At 42.3% G+C, this 19,041-nt stretch overlaps 1 protein-coding gene across 2 annotated transcripts in view; it reads right to left on the reverse strand.

Annotated features, from left to right (window-relative positions):
- LOC132384563 (E3 ubiquitin-protein ligase TRIM21-like) overlaps positions 1 to 18,825 on the reverse strand; it is a 32,372-nt gene extending 13,547 nt beyond the window's left edge. For both annotated transcript variants that reach the window (XM_059955751.1, XM_059955750.1), the window contains exons 1-2: positions 18,706 to 18,825; positions 1,328 to 1,927 (exon numbers count right to left, since the gene is read on the reverse strand). In XM_059955751.1, coding sequence (XP_059811734.1) covers positions 1,328 to 1,834 — 507 coding nt within the window. In that variant the 5' untranslated portion in view covers positions 1,835 to 1,927; positions 18,706 to 18,825. The remainder of the gene's footprint in view (positions 1 to 1,327; positions 1,928 to 18,705) is intronic.
- Between the last annotated feature and the right edge of the window lie 216 nt (positions 18,826 to 19,041).

Here is a 19,041-nt window from a genome sequence, read left to right on the forward strand (position 1 = left end):
CCTTCTCTGCATTCTTGCCTTTTCCTTTGTTACTCCTATAGCCTGGACCAGTGAGCTGCCAGACCTGCCCATCCCTCAGTCACGTTTCTGTTATAGCTGTAATAACTCAGCCTTGTGATGAGTTGTGCTCCAAGTTCATCTGCCTTACCTGTCAGGCTTCTTGCATTAAAGTAAATCTGATTTAGCCTGTTAGACCTTCCTTACTCACTGACCAATGGACTTTTTCACTTTAACTTCTACATTTGCCTCAACTTTGTTTCCTGCCACATTACCAATTTGGATCCCATCCCTTGCTAGACAAATCAAACCCTCCCAAGCAGCATTAGCAAATCTCCCCAGCAGGACTTTGGTCCCCTTCCAATTCAAGTGTAACCATACCACAGGCATGCTCACCAGGGATACAGGAGGTTTCCCATTTCTCCCACATTCAGCGGGAGGAGCTTACGACTGTTCTAACTACCATCAAATAACCACCAAATGTACCAGAGGAAAGCAAAGCCAACTTGAGCCTTACAGCTCAATCATTGCACTTTGACCTCACAACAGCCACAACCAAAATGGTCAATCTGCTAAAACCTGTCTCTCTTTTATATGCTACTCAGAAAGAAAAACTACTCCTTTAAAACTTACACTATTTTTAAACATTTCTCTGCTCCTCCAACTCACTGCCATCCTATAGTATTGCTGAGGTGCATGCTGCATATTTCTTTACTCACCTATACGGGGTAAGTAAATGACATCATCTGTGCTCTTTGCTCTGCCCACATCTTGGTGCTGTTATCTGATTACAGGAAAGGGCTACAAAGAGATGGCAAAGAGGGTGGCATGGTAACATCGTGAATAGCACAACACTTTACAGTACAGGTGACTGGGGTTCAATTCCCACTGTTGCCTGTAAAGTGTCTATACATACTCCCTATGCCCACCTGGGTTTTCTCTGGGTGCTCTAGTTTCCTCTCACGCGTCGGTTGGTAGGTTAATTGGTCATTGTAAATTGTCCTGTGATTAGGCTAGGACTGAATCAGGGGATTGCTGGGCAGAAGGGCCTGTTCTGCGCAGTATCTCAATAAATAAATAGCACAGATGACCCTAACCTAATAACCTTGAACTCAGCACACATGAAAAGTCTGGTGAACTGATTGGTTATTTTGTCATCTCATTATGTGCAGGGAGATAAAAGATCAATTAACATTTATCTGTATCATTGTAAAATTAGCCATGCTAAATTCAAGGCTGACTGGTTCAGCTTTTGTTCTTGATGTCAGAAAGTTTATTTAGCACAGGAAATGCAAGACTTTATTTCATGGATTCTACCCTCCCAAGTTACCTTATAATATTGAGCAACTCCATTGAGTTGAGAAATCCAGTGGTTGTTATGCTTATCCTTGCAGGCAAAACAAATTAACTCCTGTTCATCTTCACAGAAGAGCTTCTGCTTCTCCTTGCGCAGAGGACACGTGTTGTAATCTTTAGGGTAAAATGCAAATGAATCACTATTTGGGCTCAATGTCCAGAGGAGCATGGAGATAAAAATGAGGTTGAGGAGAAGCAGGCAGACAAAAGTTTTGCCTGCATGGAAGCCGGTTTCTCTAGAATTGTTGACATTCTTGTTTCGAAGTATCTCAGCAACGCAGGCCAGCGTACGATTCATTCTCAAGATGCCCGAGGAATAATGTCGGCACAGAGGACAGATGGATGTGTTTTGTTTATTCCAATACTCAACTATACATGCTCTGCAGAAGTCGTGTTCACACTCTGTGGTGACCGGGTCATTTAATGTATCCAGACATATTGAGCATGTGAATTGGTTTCTGATGTCTTCTTCTATAGGCATGGTAAGATTGGCTCTTGTCAGTTTAATATCTTGCTGTCTCTCTCGCTCTTCTACCAATCCTTTGGTTCAAAAAGGCAGAGAAATATGCTCTTCCTGTTCACAAAAAAAATGAGATAATTATGTATGGTTAAATTGTCTGCCTCATGCTGGGTCCAAACTAAACTGACTAACCCCACGCTCTGTGTCACTGCACAAACCTTCCTCCAGGGCAGTTGCAGCTGGGCCATAAAAGCTGAGTTTGCAATGAAGGGAACTTTAAAAATGAGCCCTAAATACCAATCACACTGCTTACAGAAAATATTCAGAATAAAGCACCTCTAAACAGCACCAATTTCAAACTCTCCCATTGCTTCCCCCCCCCCCCCCCGACTTAAAGCCCTGTGTTCTATCATCGTTTTTAATGCTTTTTACTGGCCGCGAAACTTCCTGCACATAACTGATGACTTGTTGCCTTTCTGTCTGCTCCCACCCTCCATTCCACCATTTATTTCTGTCTCCCACCAGTCCTCAATGAAAGGGAGATGTTAAAATGATACATTTCACACACACATGTTCTGTCGCTCATACTTGCATCTATTAAATGAGTAATTTATGTTCTCTGATTAAATACTTTATAAAGGAATGGTAGAACTATAGATGTGAAGGCCATTGATTCAACTTCAAAAAATCTTTATCCATTTCTATGTGTTTTAGCAGGATTTTCACTCCCTCAGCACCTTCCTCTGTATAAGTTTCCCCCAAATAATTTCCATGGTAACAGCAGCAGCATTGCCTGTTACGCCACTGGTGTTTAGGGCAGCAATGAAGGTCCTCCATCTCTGTCGGTGTTCAGGGCTTCCTTCATTGTGTCCATAGCTTTCTCTTGGTTTTCACTACTGTCAGCAATGCAAGTTCCAGGTGGGGACTCAGGAATACCGTCACACTCAGATGTAGAAGGAATCTTCATTGCTGCTTCCATAACAATTTTGTTTTACCAGTCAGGGTTGTTAGCCCTGGGCTCAACCCTCGAATCTGGAGGAACAGTGAACCACTCTACCCTTTGACCTGTTTGGCATGGGCGACCCTGCCAAAGCATCAAGCCCTGGCTCCAGCCAACATAGCTAAACATAGTTTGTATGTCCTTCCTGTGGAATTCATGGGTTTCCTCTGGGTGCTCTGGTTCCCTCCCATAGTCCAAAGACATACCAGTTTATAGGTTGATTGGTCATTATAAATTGTCCTGTGATTAGGCTAGGGTTAAATCAGGGGACTGCTGGGCAGCATGGCTCAAAGGGCCAAAAGGGCCAATTCTGCGCTGTACCTCAATAAGTAAGTAAGTAAATAAATAAATGTTTAGGGTGGTGGTTGGGTGGTCAGTCATGTGGCTGCTTTGTCCTTGTTGATGGAGAGCTGTTGGAACTGCATTCCTACAAGTGGAGATCATTCCACTTCCTCCTTACTGATGGAGGAATGGGTTTGGAACATCTCTCACTGCAGAACAGCCAGCCTCAGACATGCTCTTGTAACCACATTGTCTATGGGGATGGCTCAGTTGCATTTTTAGTCTATGGAAACCCCCAGGATAGCCAGCTGGTGGTGTAGTGGAATCTGCACCGGGCTTTGAGGCGAGTGAAGTGGAGAGAGTGAGCAGTTTCAAGTTCCTGTGTGTCAGGATCTTTGAGGATCTAACCTGGTCCCAATATATTGATGTAGTTATAAAGAAGGCAAGACGGCAGCTCATTAGGAGTTTGAAGAGATTTGGTCTGTCAACAAAAACACTCAAAAACTTCTATATATGTACTGTGGAGAGCATTCTGACAGGCTGCATCACTGTCTGGTATGGGGGGAAAGCTACTGAACAGGACCAAAAGAAGTTGCAAAGGATTGTAAATTTAGTCAGCTCCATCTTGGATACTAGCTTACAAAGTACCCAGGACATCTTTAGGGAGCGTTGTCTCAGAAAGGCAGTATCCATTATAATGACCTCCAGCACCCAGGGCATGCCCTTTTTTCACTGTTACCATCAGGTAGGAGGTACAGAAGCCTGAAGGCGCACACTCAACGATTCAGGAACAGCTTCTTCCCCTCTGCCATATGATTCCTAAATGGACATTGAACCCTTGAACACTACCTCACTTTCTAAATACATATTATTTCTGTTTTATGCACAATTTTTAATCTATTTAATAGACTTATACTGTGATTGATTTACTTATTTAATTATTATTTTTCTCTCTGCTAGATTATGTATTGCATTGAACTGCTGCTGCTAAGATAGCAAATTTCACACCACATGCCGGTGATAATAAACCTGATTCTGATTCTGATTCTGGTCCCAGGTTTGAATCCGGCCGACCCCTTGCACACTTTCCATCCGTACTGGGTTGAGTGTTGAGCTAGCAAATCGGCCTCATAAAAAATAGACAAATGCCTAAGAAATGGCAAGGTTGCTCTGCCCAATGTGCCACAAGGCATGGAGAGAAACTCACCTTAGCAACCCCAGGATGTTGATAGTGGATGACTCAACAGTGATAAATGCCATTGAATTTCAAGGGTAAGTGATTGGTGTTCTGTGGTTGAAGATGAACATTTTTGTGGTCCAAATATTACTTGTCATTTATCAGCCCACATCTGAAACATTGTCCAGGTGTTGTTGCATGAATAATGCCTCATCTCCTTGAGTAAAGAGTAGGAGTGAGCGCTCAATGCAGCAGTAAGCTGGGGAGTTGCAAATTAACAATTTTCAATGATCAGTGAAGTGTACTCTGCAGAGGTTCAACACTCAGAATCTGTTCTTTGTCAACACTGAGATCTATGCCATGCTGCAGCCTCAGATACAAGCTGTTTCAGTGATGAAGGGCAACATCGGGATCACTCACCAATTTCCACCTCAGGACTATTCCATTATCCTGCTGCTAATCTTGGCCCCTTTTACACATTGCTGTTCACCCCACAATCCATACTCAAGGGTGGAGACTTCAGATCACAGTGTGAAAGGGTGAGCATCAGCTTTGTAAGCGTACAGGCACACACAGAATCTTCTCATACCCATAAAGAGAGTTCCCTGATAACTATTCCCAAGAACTGCTAGCCTCTGTGCCCCTGCTCTACCATACAAAATGAATAAGTCTCCTGATGCAATATTTCTCATTATCCAGGTCCTCTCACTCGCCCCCTGGAGAATGCTTCCACTACCTCGGATTTCTGCAACATTAAAGCAAACATACTCTACTGCTCCCTAAATATCCTGCATGCTTGATGAACGGATTATGTGCACACACATACGTTACCTGTCAACACATACAAAAGCACATTATATTACAAAATTATGTTATATTGTGTTATATGTAAGTAGCCACAACGCTTGGAACAAGGTTTCTTCTAGTGACAACACAGACATGGTGAACCTTGATTTCAGTTCTTTCTTTTAGAATACATTGTATATTTGACAAATATTGTCAATTAGTTTTTCTAATGACTTTACACAATATTAGAGCATTTGTGAAATCATTTGAACAAGGTCTTGTGGTGATACGGTGTCAGATTTGAAAGAATTGCAATGAAACAGACAACTCCATCCATGATTACTCTCACCAGGGACTTCCTTCCCTCTCCCAACATCAGCCAATGTCCATTTCGTTTTCTTCCCTTTTCACTTACATACCATGTGAAGTGCACCTTAAATGCATCCCTACAATTTATCTCAACCAAATCCATGCAGTACAAAGTTCCTCATTCCAGCTACTTTCTGAGTAAACCGTTCAAGTGCCATTTGGAATTCTTAATGATGATCTAATTTATTTATGTTGCCATTTTGAACAGTACCCTACCCCAGTGTGGCAGTATCAAATCCCACTGTGCCCATTGCAATGAAATTTAAATCTATTCAACTGCAATAAGGCTTTTCTTTCAGTATGTTAGTGAGCCATGATAATGATCATCATAATTTCTGTGTCATTTCCTGTCATGAGTCACCTTGTAACCCTAGCACATTCAATACCCTCACAATGTACCTGTTCAACAATCTGATCTTAAAACTGGGAGACTTGTAAGGTAAATTACTTACCTTACAGCCTTCCCCCAATGTCCCTCCATTCTACATCAAAACAGCCTGCCAACAGACACCAATCTCCAGTCATTCCCAATCCCTCAACCCTACTCTGTTCCTCCCAACACGAAAGTTGCTTTGACCTTGTGATTTGTGTGCACCCCATCAATTTTGCTACCAATTCTGATGACTGCCCTCCCACCATACAATGTCACTGCTAGTGCAAGGTACCCAAAAACCTACCCAGTCCTTGCCTACCTATGTTTGTCCAGACTCTGAGCCTCAAACCACAACAATGATATAGCACTCTCTGTGCCAGTCTGTCATCCATTTAATACTGGGATCTTTCTGATACTCCATTCTGTCTGATAACCCACTGTCCTCAAAAACCCCCTCTCTCCATCATGCCCTCTAGCTCACATTCCCCCCCTTTATTAACCCCATTTTCTAGAATACCTGTCTCTCTCTCTCTCTCTCTCTCTCTCTCTCTCTCTCATACCAACACATTCCCTCTCTCTGGTATCCCTTCATTCTGATATCACACCAACATTCTCTTTTTCTCTCTCTCACACACACTTCCTCTTTCTCTCTCACTGAAGCAGGCTCATGCTGGTGGATATGGTTATCAAGGTACCCCACAATTAGGGTGAGGATCTAAGAGGATGGAATGATGAGTTGAGGGTCCATCTTGATTTCTTCTCGGTTGGTAAGAGGTGGTGAAGTTGTATTACATGTAACTCTCATTCTCTCTGTCCCTCTCTCCCCCCTACTCTCTCTATCTCACACCAACTCTCACTGTCTCTCTTTCTCTGTCCCTATCTGTCTCTTATTTTCCCTCTCACCCTGTCTGTCTGTCTCTCTCTCCCCCTGTGTGTTTGCTGTCTCTCTCACCCTTCACTGCCTCTCTTTGTCACTCTATATCTGTCTCTCTCTCTGTCTTCCTTACTCTTTCTGTCTCTGTCTCATCTCCCTCCCTCTCTCTGTCACTTTTTCTCTTTCCCTCTCTCTCTCACACACACTCTTTTCTCGCTGTCTCTGTCTGTCTCTATGTCTCCCCTATCCCCGTCTCTCTGTCTCAGTCTCACAAACTAATCTGGTGAGTGTGTCCAGTATTGGAACTTTCTTTCCATGAAGACAGTCATTTGTTGTATTATCACTCTGCTGCGTGTCTGAGTTTTGTAGTGAATCACTTTGCAATTTCCTTTAGTGATAACATCAGTGTTGGGGGCTATCAGAAGGCCATTTAAGATTGAATGAGAAGAAAATTTCTTACTCAGCCTTTGGAATTTTGGACATCAGGTGTTATATTCTGGACATTTATGGGAATACAGGAAAACAGCACTGAGGCTGCAGTACTGCCATCATCTTGGTGTATGGCAGGCCTGAAGAACCAGGTGACCAGGCTCGGCCCTTGGTTTGTATATTTTGTATGTATATATTACTGCATGGCTTTTGGGTGCTATGAATATTGCAGAGTGTGAAAGGTACTTTAGAGCTGATCCAACTGCACTGAGCTTGGAGGTGGTGAGGTGTTGCAGCTTGTCAAGAGGAGCATTCAGGAAGTTTATGCATGGGTTATTTCTGGCTCTTTCCAGGGTAGATGATGAAGATACAGTAATTTGGCAAATCTTGTGAGCCAGTAGAACTTTAAAAGAATCTGGAGTGAGATGATGAGAATATGAAGGACAAATATTAGAGAGGATAGCTTTAAGGCGAGAGGTGAAAGGTGTAAAGGAGATTTGCGAGGCAATTTTTTTTTACACAAAGTGTGGTAGGTGCTTGGAATGCACTGTCAGGAGAGGCGTTGGAAGCAGATACGAAAGCAGCATTTAGTAGTCATCTACTGAGGCAGTTGAAGAGGCAAGGAATGGAGGGATACAAAATACAAAGTGCACTGCAGATGCTGTGAGTTCATCCAGCTTTTTTGTACGTCAAGGAATGGAGGGATATAGACCATGAGGAGGCAGATGGGATTGATTTAATTTGGCATCTTGGTTGACACAGTCATTGTGGGTTGAAGGGTCTGTTCCTGTAACGTACTATTTGTTGTGCTATGTGTCATAGAGAGTACAACACAGAAACAGGCCCTTCGGCCCACCAACTCCATACTGACTATCAAATACACATTTATGCTAATCCCTTCAGTTATTCAATTCATGTGCCAACTGGCACAACCCTAATCACTACAGCTGTTCAACACTATGATCACTTTACACTAAAATTGACTTCTTTTGTTGTGAAAATGTGTTTAATTTGTTTTTCTTCTGAATAGTGCTTGTATGATGCTGCGTTCCTGTAAGGAAGTGTTGCATCTCAGCATACGCATACTTGTGCGTATGATAATAAACTCAACTTTGACTTTGACTTTGAAATCTATTTGAGAGATTCATGACTGTGGTCTCCTGCCCCTCTGTGAGTACCTCTTATCAAAGCAATTTAATTTATGTGGAGAATGGTTTTGAATTATGCCTAACAGAAAATATAATTCAAAAATTGAAGTGGCCAGGGAAGCATAAGGAATTTCAATTTGGCAGATGCTCAAGTTGAGAGGGGATTGTCTTGGGAGTGCTTGTTTTTCAAGGGATTGTTTTGGGAGGAGATGGGTTTCGGAAGGGCATGTTTTGGAAGGATTTGTTCTGGGAGGGGTTTGTTTTACCCAGTTGGGAAGGATTCTACCCAACAATGACAGATGTTCCCAGTACACGGATTGCACTGTGATCAGGGTTTCTGAGCTTAGCCACTGCAGAGTCCTGGGTCACTGTGTTTGTTGGTTGACTCCCTGAGTCTTTCAGTCTTAAACTGGCCAGAGACTTAATCTTTGGTGCTGGCTGTCAGGGTGGAAAAATACAGAAAGAAAGACATCTCATGCTGATATCATCCATGGAAATTTTCTCATTAAAATATAGGGGATCCTGTTAGCAACCTGCTCTTCCATTCCTCCCACCTACCTCCACCTCCTGTCTCTTTATTGTCTCTCCCTTCCTGTCTTCCCCCATTCCTTTCCCTCATTCCCCTCACACTCGCTCTTTTTCATCTCCCTCCCCATCCTCCTGCAGCCCTGGAGTGTAAGTCCTTAATGCTTGGGGCAAGCAGCTGGTGTGAGACAAACCCTAAGACCATAAGACATAGGAACAGAATTAGGCCATTCAACCCATCAAATTTGCTCCACCATTCCATCATGGCTGATCCCGGATCCCATTCAACTCCATAGATCTGCCTTCTCGCCATATCCTTTGATACCCTGACCAATCAGGAAACAATCAACTTCTACCTTAAATATACCCATGGACTTGGCCTCCACTGCAGTCTGTGGCAGAGAATTCCACAGATTCACTACTCTGGCTAAAAAAAAATCCCCTTTAACTCTGTTCTAAAAGGTCGCCCCTCAATTTTAAGACTGTGCCCTGTAGTTCTGGATACCCCCACCAAGGGAAACATCCTCTCCACATCCACCTTATTTAGTCCTTTCAATATTAAATAGGTTTCAATGAGATCCCCCCCGCAATCTTCTAATTTCCAGCGAGTACAAGCCCAAAGCTGCCAAATGCTCCTCATATGTTAACCCCTTCATTCCTGGAATTATCCTTGTGAACTTTCTCTGGACTCTCTCCAATGACAACACATTCTTTCTGTGATACGGGGCCGAAAACTGTTGACAATACTCTAAATGCAGCCTGACTAGAGTCTCATAAAGGCTCAGCATCACCTCCTTGCTTTTATATTCTATTCCTCTTGAAATAAATGCCAACATTGCATTTGCCTTCTTTACCACAGATACAATCTGTAAATTAACCTAATGGGAGTCTTGCACGAGGACTCCTAAGTCCCTCTGCACCTCTGATGTTTGAATGTTCTCCCCATTTTGATAATAGTCTGCACTATTGCTCCTTTTACCAAAATGCATTGTCATTCATTTCCCAACACTGTATTCCATCTGCCACTTTTTTGCCCATTCTTCCAATTTGACCAGCTCCTGCTGCAATCGCATTCCTTCCTCAGCACTACCTACTTCTCCACATATCTTCGTATCATCTGCAAACGTTGCCACAAAGCCATTGATTCCATTATACAAGTTACTGATATACAAAGTGAAAAAAGCAGTCCCGAAACTGACCCCTGAGGAACACCACTAGTCACTGGCAACCAACCAGAAAAGGCCCCTTTTATTCCCACTCACTGTCTCCTGCCTGTCAGCCATTCTGCTATCCATGCCAGTAACTTTCCTGTAATGCCATAGGATTTTAACTTGTTAAGCAAGCTCATTTGTGGCACCTTATCGAATGCCTTCTGAAAGTCCAAGTAAATGACGTCCACTGCCTCTCCTTTGTCCACTCTGCCTGTTACTTCCTTGAAGAACTCTAACAGATTTGTCAGGCAAGATTTCCCTTTACAGAAAACATGCTGACTTTGACTTATTTTATCATTAGTCTCCAAGTACCCCGAAACCTCATCCTTAGTAGACTCCAACACTTTCCCAACCACTGAGGTTAGGATAACTGGCCTGTAATTCCCTTTCTTTCACTTTCCTCCCTTCTTGAAGAGTAGAGTGACATTTGCAATCTTGCAGTCCTCTGGGACCATGCCAGAATCAAGTGATTCTTGAAAGATCACGACCAATGCATCTGTTATCTCTTCAGCAACCTCTCTCAGGACTCTGGGATATAGTTCAGGTGACTTATCCACCATAAGACCTTTGAGTTTGTCTAGCACCTTTTCCTTTGTAATAGGAATGGCACTCACTCCTGCTACCTAACACTCATGGGCCTCTGGCACACTGCTAATATCTACCACAGTGAAGACAGATGCAAAGTACCCATTAAATTCATCTGCCATTTCTTTGTCCCCCACTACTACCTTGCCAACATCATTTTTCAATGGTCCCATATCAATAGAGCATGTGATGTAAAAGATTTATGGGACCCCAGACTTGCACAGTAGAATCAATCTGCACACAGAGCCCCTTTGAATGCCTCTCCATTGATATTCAATGCCCTGCCAAGATTTATCTACTGGGAATGGGAAGCATGCCTGCTTTAGCAATGCAGAGAAGGCTGATTGGCCACACTAGGTCAGAGCCTGTGCCTGGAATAACTTATAGGTGCCTTACACTGGTCAGCACTCACACCTGTCCTAGAATTCTGCAGTGTGTTGACTTGCTTTGCAAAAAAGATGCAAATCCCAATGCACCAGAGAAGAAATTGGCCTGCTTTAATAAATGTGAGTAGTTTACACAAAGATTCCTGTGTAGAAATGACTAACAATTTAGTGACTAATATCCTGAGTATTGTACTTTAAGAAATTGTCTGTACTTTGATAAGGCAGAGGGGGCAGTGAAGTTTGACTGGAGTGGTACCCTGGGTGAGGGACTTCAATTACTTGGAGTGACTGCAAATGTTCTCCTTAGGGAAGGGACTTTTGAGGGATATTTAGAATATTTAAATGTCAAAATGTTAAAAGAGTAAGGGATAAGTAAGTGAAAACTTTTCAGTCAGGAGGGTTTAAAACAACAAGCTGTAATTTGAATTGGTTGGCAAGCTGCCAGGGTGAAGATGAGGAGAAATTATTTTTACATATTACATAGACATTACATGTCTAGATGGCACTATCTAAAATAGCGATGGAGTAGAGTTTGTCGTACTCCAAAAGAGAATTAAATAAATGTTTAAAAAGTGATTTTTTTCATGGTGATGTGACACTTATTGGATGGACCTTTCAATCATTTAGCATATTGCAATGGCATAATGACTTTCTCTCAGGTATGATTCTACCCACTTTGGCCTAGTGACTTTCAGAATAGGCTGGAACTTTGTGCACTTGATTTGATCAGTGGCAGGACAGCTCAAAAGAGCACAATCCATATGCATCAGTACTGAGTGAGCTCTGGATTCAGATCCATCATGTCTTGGTGGCAAAACGCTTCTCAATGATGTAACTGATAGAGTCGCTGCCTCGCAGCTCAAGCAGTCCAGGTTCAACCCTGACCTCTGGTATTCTCTGTGCTGTCTGTGTGGAGTTTGCATGTTCTCCCCTTAATGTGGGATTCCCACAAGTGCAGTGGTTTCCTCCTACATCCCAAAGACATGTGGGTTGGTAGACTAAATGACCACTGTAAATTGCACTGTAAATCATATGGAGGTGATTGGTGGAATTGGATCAGAATGTGGGGAGAATAATTTAAATGGGTGTTTGATGGTTTGTAATGAGATAGATGAATTCATGACACAAATAGAAATAGAAATTGAAATAGAAAGTGGCCTGATAGCTAGACCAACGTTGGGAGTAAAATTTTCCAGGATATTTAACTTACAGAAAAGACGAGCAAAACAAAAAATGAGAAGATGACTCCAGTAATGAAAGACTGTAGAGAGAAAGGTTCTTATCACAGAAAATCCAGCAGAATCCATTTGGGTGGAGCTAAGAAAGAGCTAGACACAGGAAACTTTGTTGGGCCTTACATACAGGTAGTCCCCGAGTTACAAACGTCCAACTTACAGATAACTCGTACTTACGAACTGAGGAAGGAGAACGCCGTCCACCATTTTAAGTCGGATTGTGACGCTGTCCGCCATTTTAAGTCTGATCGCGACGCCGCCCGCCATTTTAAGTCGGATCGTGACGCTGTCCACCATTTTAAGTCGTTGCCGTTGACACTGTTTGAGTGTTTAACTTTGTATTTGGCTTAAATTTTTCTTAGTATGGTTCACCCTGACCCTGCCTGCCCCCCCACCCCCCCCGGGTTCTGGTCAGCTGGTGGCGCAGTGAGATCAGCGCCGGGCTGGAGAACGGAGTTTCCTGAGTTCGCTCCAGTGATAGACCGTTCCCGTGCTGGGTTGATGTCGATCCAGTGACTCCGTACCATCTGTGCTTGGTTGATGTCGAGCTCGCAACTTGACCTCATAAAAAAAACACTGCCACCTCCAGTTTAAATCCCCACACGGAATATTGTGGATGATCAAATACCTAAACCCAGCACAGCCCCCACTTGTCCCATTTCGCCTGTCTCAATGCGGTGGTCCTTAGGACCCAGTGGACCTCGGGAGCTGGCAAAGCTTGGGAGTCGCCACCCGCAGTGTTTCTGTTCCATTGATGGGAAGTGATCGCGATTGAAAATAAAGTGGAAATAACAGTGTTTGGAAAGAGGTGAAATGCCATTGGTCATTGGAAAAATGTTAGGCTACAGTCGGTCAACAATCGGAACAATTTTAAAGGATAACGGATAAAGTGAGAATAATGGAGCATGTGAAAGGCGCTGCCCCGATTAAAGCTACAACTATTACTAAGCAATGCAGTGGTTTAATTATTGGAATACATACGTTTCTTAAGTGCTTTATATGCATAGAAAGGTAAAATATATACTATATACTAAGACAAATGTTTGACTAACTGATGTTAAATAATACCAGATGTACTTGTTCCGACTTCCATACAAATCTGACTTGAAGACGGATTCAGGAACAGAACTCGTACGTAACCCGGGGACTGCCTGTATAGCCCATCGTACTACAACAGTACTGTAGGAAATTGTGTAAATCAGGAAATTAGAGGTGCATGTAATGATGGTTATGCAATGACCATAAAGAATTTCACATACTTTACATGTGGAGGATGAATTCATGTAGATAAAAATCAGTTTGTTGAGGAACCAAGGAAGGAACAGCATTTCTTGGATGTAATATTGTGGAATGAAAAAGGATTCGTTAATAACCCCTATAATTAAAGAGATCTTAATATGAAATAAGTTTATATGAAGTATCAAAATGATTGTTATTCAAAAAATGCAGTCTTGATCAAAACATAACAAGTGCAAATAATTGGGGCTAAGTTGGCGATGGTAGACTGTGAAAAATATTTACAATTTAAAAAAAAATTGTTCATTAAATCCATGACTACAGATTTTTGATTGAGTTTCACATCAGACTCACACACTAATCTTGAACAGTGACAGTGTACATCGCTCATCTTGATGTTACTGGACAAAAAAAAAGCAGTTTTGAAGAGCTTTGGGACATCTGCTGAAAAGTCCCCGACTTTCTGTGAGAGCAACATTACAGCAGTTGCCACATTTTGGAAATGTTAATTGGCTACAAAACACTTAAGGATATCCTGAGATAATGATGGGAATTACAAAAATGTTAATCTATCTCTCTTTAACATGTTTGCCATTCTAAGTCTCCAGCTCTCTCAGACACAAGTTTTGAATCTTTGGAGAAACCATATGTTCTTGATTGGATTTCTCCTTCAATCAGGATTACAACTTATTTCACTGAATGATGTTTGATATGACGTGGTTGGCAAGAGTATTTTCCAAGCCAAGTACACGCCAAGCCTTTCGCGGCATGATTTGACACCAAACCAGTCGCTTGTTTTCTGTAGATGTGTCATGTGTATGCCCAGTAGGAGGAGATTCGCCCAAATAACAGTTTTAATGTGGATGGAGATATTTTCAAAAACACTTGGTGTGGACGGCTATCGTTTTTACGTGAAACCGGCACTTTCAAAATTATCCGGTCTAGTGTGGATGTAGCCTGAGGCATTAGGTTTAAATAATCTTTGAACATGGTTTCATAAATTACTTAACAGGTACAGGTATGTTGTGTTGATAAGCTAACAACTTGACTGAGTAAATTTATGAAAACAGAAACTTAATATGGATAAACTATACCCATAACAGCTCAACTTACCTGTTAGCTTAACCAACTGACGTCTTGTCAGTTATAAAATAGATTCTTGCAGACAATCATTTAAAAAACCAAATGGAATCCAATTTGATTGGTTCTAATCTGGAGTCTTTGAATTGTCTTTTGATCAATAATAGGCAGGTGGAAGTGTTCTAATCATTTGCATATTCAGACAATGCTTAAGTTCAGCACATTGGACTTGGAAGTGATGCTAGCTGAACCAGGTCCAAAGCATGCATATAAAGTGGGTTCAAGGCAGATAGTTTGACCAGATCAAGACCCCAGAGTGAGAGCAGATCAAGGGCACCAGTGACCCAAGAGTGAGAGCAGATTAAGAAATTAGATCAAGAGTACTCCCACAATGAGTTAATGGGGCTGTGACTTTAAGTTGGGTTTAACCACAGGGTTTCTGTGGGTACTTTGGAATCCATGTTTCTCTGTATTTCCAAGGATGTAATGGAAGGGATTGTTGGAAAATACACACAGTGGCCACTTTATTAGGTACACCTGTATGCAAGCTCATTAATGCAAATACCTAATCAGCCAATCATGTGGCAGAGACTCAATGTATAAAAAAATGTGGACATGGTCAAGGTGTTCAGTTCAAACATCAGAATGGAGATCTAAGTGACATTGAGCATGGAATGATTGTTTGTGACAGGGTCTGAGTATCTCAGAAACTACTGATCTCCTGGGATTTTCATGCACAACAGTTTCTAAAGTTTACAGAGAATGGTGTGAAAACCAAAAAATACATCCAGTTTTGTGGGTGAAAACACCTTGTTAATGAGAGAGGTCAGAGGAGAACAGCCTGACTGGTTCAAGCTGACAGAAAAATTACAGTAACTCAAATAACAATGTGTTACAATACATCAAACCTTGACATGGATGGGCTACAGCAGCAGAAGATCATGAACAAACACTCAGTGGCCACTTTAGGTACAGGAGGTACCTCATAGAGTGGCCATGGAGTGTATGTGCATGTTTTGGAAAAGGCGTTCGTGTTTTAGAAATGGTGTGTATGTAATAGAAAAGGTGTATACACGCGAAGTTGGTTTTTATTCACTTTTTTTTTTGTGTTCTGGGTGTTGTTGGAAAGGCCAGCATTTATTGCTCATCACTACTGGCAAACTGCCTCTTGAACTATAGCAGTCCTTCTGGGACTGCCCTGTGGAGGAGGAGGGTGTTCAAGGATTCAGACAGAGTGACATTTAGAGAGCAGCAGTTTCAAGTCAGTATGGTGCATCAGTAGGAGAACGGCAGGTTCTGGGGCTCTTGTGTGCCTGCTGCTCTACCATCTCTTGATGGTTGAAATCAGTTTTGGGAGGTATTGTCAGAGCAGATCAGTGCATTGTTAGTAAAAGGTAGGCAAGGTGGAGTTATAATGGTGCTAAATTGCAGCTCTGTCATTTCAATCTACAAAACCAGCTTAATTTCTATCTTTGATGTCTCTCCTTTCCCTTTCAGGGTGGATGGGGTTCTGTTGAAGATCCTGACCTGGAGTTCCAATCAGACTTTGGTTCTTTGCAGTGGTGGGACCCGATTCCGGGGGCTCATAGCCAGCTGCTTTTTGATATCCAAAGGACATGGCCTAGAGGACGAGTCCACATTCGGGGTTCCAAGGTTTTGTGGCCCTAGGGACAGCCTGATTCTAGGCTGGTGCCACCAACTGAAGTGTCACGGTAGAGAACAGAACACTGGGAGCAGGGAATCCAAGGTACTTTGTTTCCAATTATAAACTTTTATATGAAAATCAAAAAAGTTTAATTGCTGAAAATTTGAAATAAAAGTAGGGAATATTAGAACCAGTCAGCAGTCAGGCTACATCTGTGGAAAGGAAAACTGAGTTAATTTTTCTGGAAAAGTGGGGAGAAAAGCTAGTTTAAAGCTGCAGAGCAGTGGAGTTGGGTGAATGGTTAAGGCAAAGATCATACAGTATCTCAAATAGAGAAAGAAACTGTCAATGAACTGATTCGGTTGATTGATTAATGAGGGAAGTTGGAGAGAGTGCACAAACAAAGGAGCATGTAGAGCTGTGGGAAATGTTCAATAGGTCAGCCAGCTTGTGGAGAGAGAGAACCTGAGTCAATATCATAAATAGATGGCCTACAGCAAAACTTGCCAGTTCTAGTATAGTTCTGACATGAGTGCGACCTTGAGCTTCCAGTAACCTTTTCAGTAATTCTCCATCCCATTCCTACTCTGAATTTCCTGCATGCTTGTGATGAAGCCTGATGTAAACCTGCAGAGTAGCATCTCAACTTCTGTTTAGATATACTATAGCCCTCTGAACTCAATTATCAAACTCAACAATTCCAGGTAACTCTCTTTCTCTGTTTTCATCAGGATTGCCCATTTCCACCACAAGTCATTCATCCTATTAGCTCAGCAGAAAAATGATCAACCATGAGTTACGACAAGAAGTAACCCAGCCTACTTTTGCAACTTCACCTGCAGGTAATGCTTACATTGATTTACTCTGGGTAAAATCATTTTTGGATTTTAAAGTCACTTTTACACCTAAAAACAGTTCTGCCCACTCCAATTTCTATTCTAAGTGATCTGCTCTGAGACGTAAACAGGAAAAGCTGCATGATTGACTGAGTTTAGATTCACCAACCTTGGTGAGTGGGGATGATAATGGTAAACTTTGGAGGGGCATGAATGAAATCCCTGAGTGTGTCAGCACCTGGTGACCATCTACTAGAGGGGATTAATCAGGAATCAGTGTACTATTAAAAGCCATATGAGTTAAGAATTGCAATTATCTCCAGCATGGCTGATCCCAGATCACACTCAACTTCATACACCTGTCCTCTCACCATATCCCTTGATACCCTGACAGATCAGGAATCTATCAACTTCTGCTTTAAATATACCCACTGATTTGGCCTCCACCACAGTTTGTGGCAGAACATTCCACAGATTCACCACTCTTTGGCTCAAAAAATTCCTTACTGCTGATTTCAAATGTCATCCCTCAATTTTGAGGCTGTGCCCTCTATTCTGGATACCTCCACCATAGGAAACATCCTTCCCCACATCCACCTTATTTAGTCCTTTCAACATTCAGTAGATTTCAATGAGATCCCCATGCATTCTTCTAAATTCCAGTGAGTACAGGCCCAAAGCTGCCAAATACTTACTCCTTGTATGTTAACCCTTTCTTTCCTGGAATCATCCTCATGAATCTCCTCTGAAATCTCTCCATGGATCTTGTATAAAGGGATCTAGGAGTCATGGGAATGCCTTGTACCTGATCTCGAATGTACCAGGATTTCAGGATCATGTGCATCCAAATATTTAATGCAATTTAACAAGCGTTTGATGTGTATAATCACAGGTTTCATACATTCTCAGAAGCAGAATCAGAATTAATAGCATCGGCAGAAGTTTGTTGATTATTTGGGCCATTCTGCAGCCTCCGAGAGGATTCTGGGAGACAGAGATGGCATGTGTGATGGGCAGGCTGCAGGGCAGACGCAAGCCAATATTTGGCTCCATTTCACTGATTAAAGCAATAAGGGAGATTGAAGCATCGAAGCAAGTGCAAAAGGGTGAGTGTTGTCTGTCTTTTGATCGCTCTGCTATTCTACCAGAGAGGGAAAGGTCTGCCACTAGGCCCAAAGAGTGTTCCCTGGGTTTTCTGCAGTTTGGATGTGGACTTTGGACTATAGACTCTTGCTTTTCAGTCTTATGGTTTTTATATTCAGTGTTTTTTTTTGCCCGATTGTCTTTGGGGGAGGGGGCATGCAAGGGGATTTGCGGGTTGATGTGCCTGATCCATTATGCACGTTTTTTGTGCAGGAAGCAGAATTTGGGGGTTGATGTACCTGTTACACTTTTTGTTTGTTCTTTTGTGGGAGGAGGAATTTGGGGGTTGATGATTGTGCTGCCTGTTTTCTCTTGGTTTCATGGTTACCATGGAGAACTGAGGAATTTCAGAGTTGTATACTTTGATGATAAATGAACCTTTGAATATGTCATGAAATTTGTTTTGTAGAAGCAGTACGTTGCAATACATAATATAAATTACAATATGTACAGTATATATCTATCTATCTATATAATACTAAAACTCATGCTGTCTGTGACCACCAGTACGCAAACGGTGCATTACAACGGCACTATTTTTGGCTAAATCGACTTAAAATACGCCAACTTACAGAATGCAGGCAAAATTCAGGGTTATATATTTGTATAAAATTGTTCATTCGCCAAAATCAACTGCCTCATCTCGACCCGAAAGCCGATCCGCCATCATGGAAATCGGGACACGACGCCACGACGCATGCGCACGGCCAGCCCCAGCAGCGCCTCACGATGCTCGCAGGGCCGATTCCGCCTTTGAGTGACCGGGCAATTTTTGCAGTGAATAGAGAAGACGAGATCACACAGTATCTGATGTATCGGGCCCTCTGAAGCTGTCGGATCGATACTTGGTTTCCAATTCACGAGAGAGAATCAGCCGTTGTTCGCCTTCAATTGCACCTTCCCCAACA

This window comes from Hypanus sabinus, chromosome X1, assembly GCF_030144855.1.
Source record: "Hypanus sabinus isolate sHypSab1 chromosome X1, sHypSab1.hap1, whole genome shotgun sequence".
NCBI classification, from domain to species: Eukaryota; Metazoa; Chordata; class Chondrichthyes; order Myliobatiformes; family Dasyatidae; genus Hypanus; species Hypanus sabinus.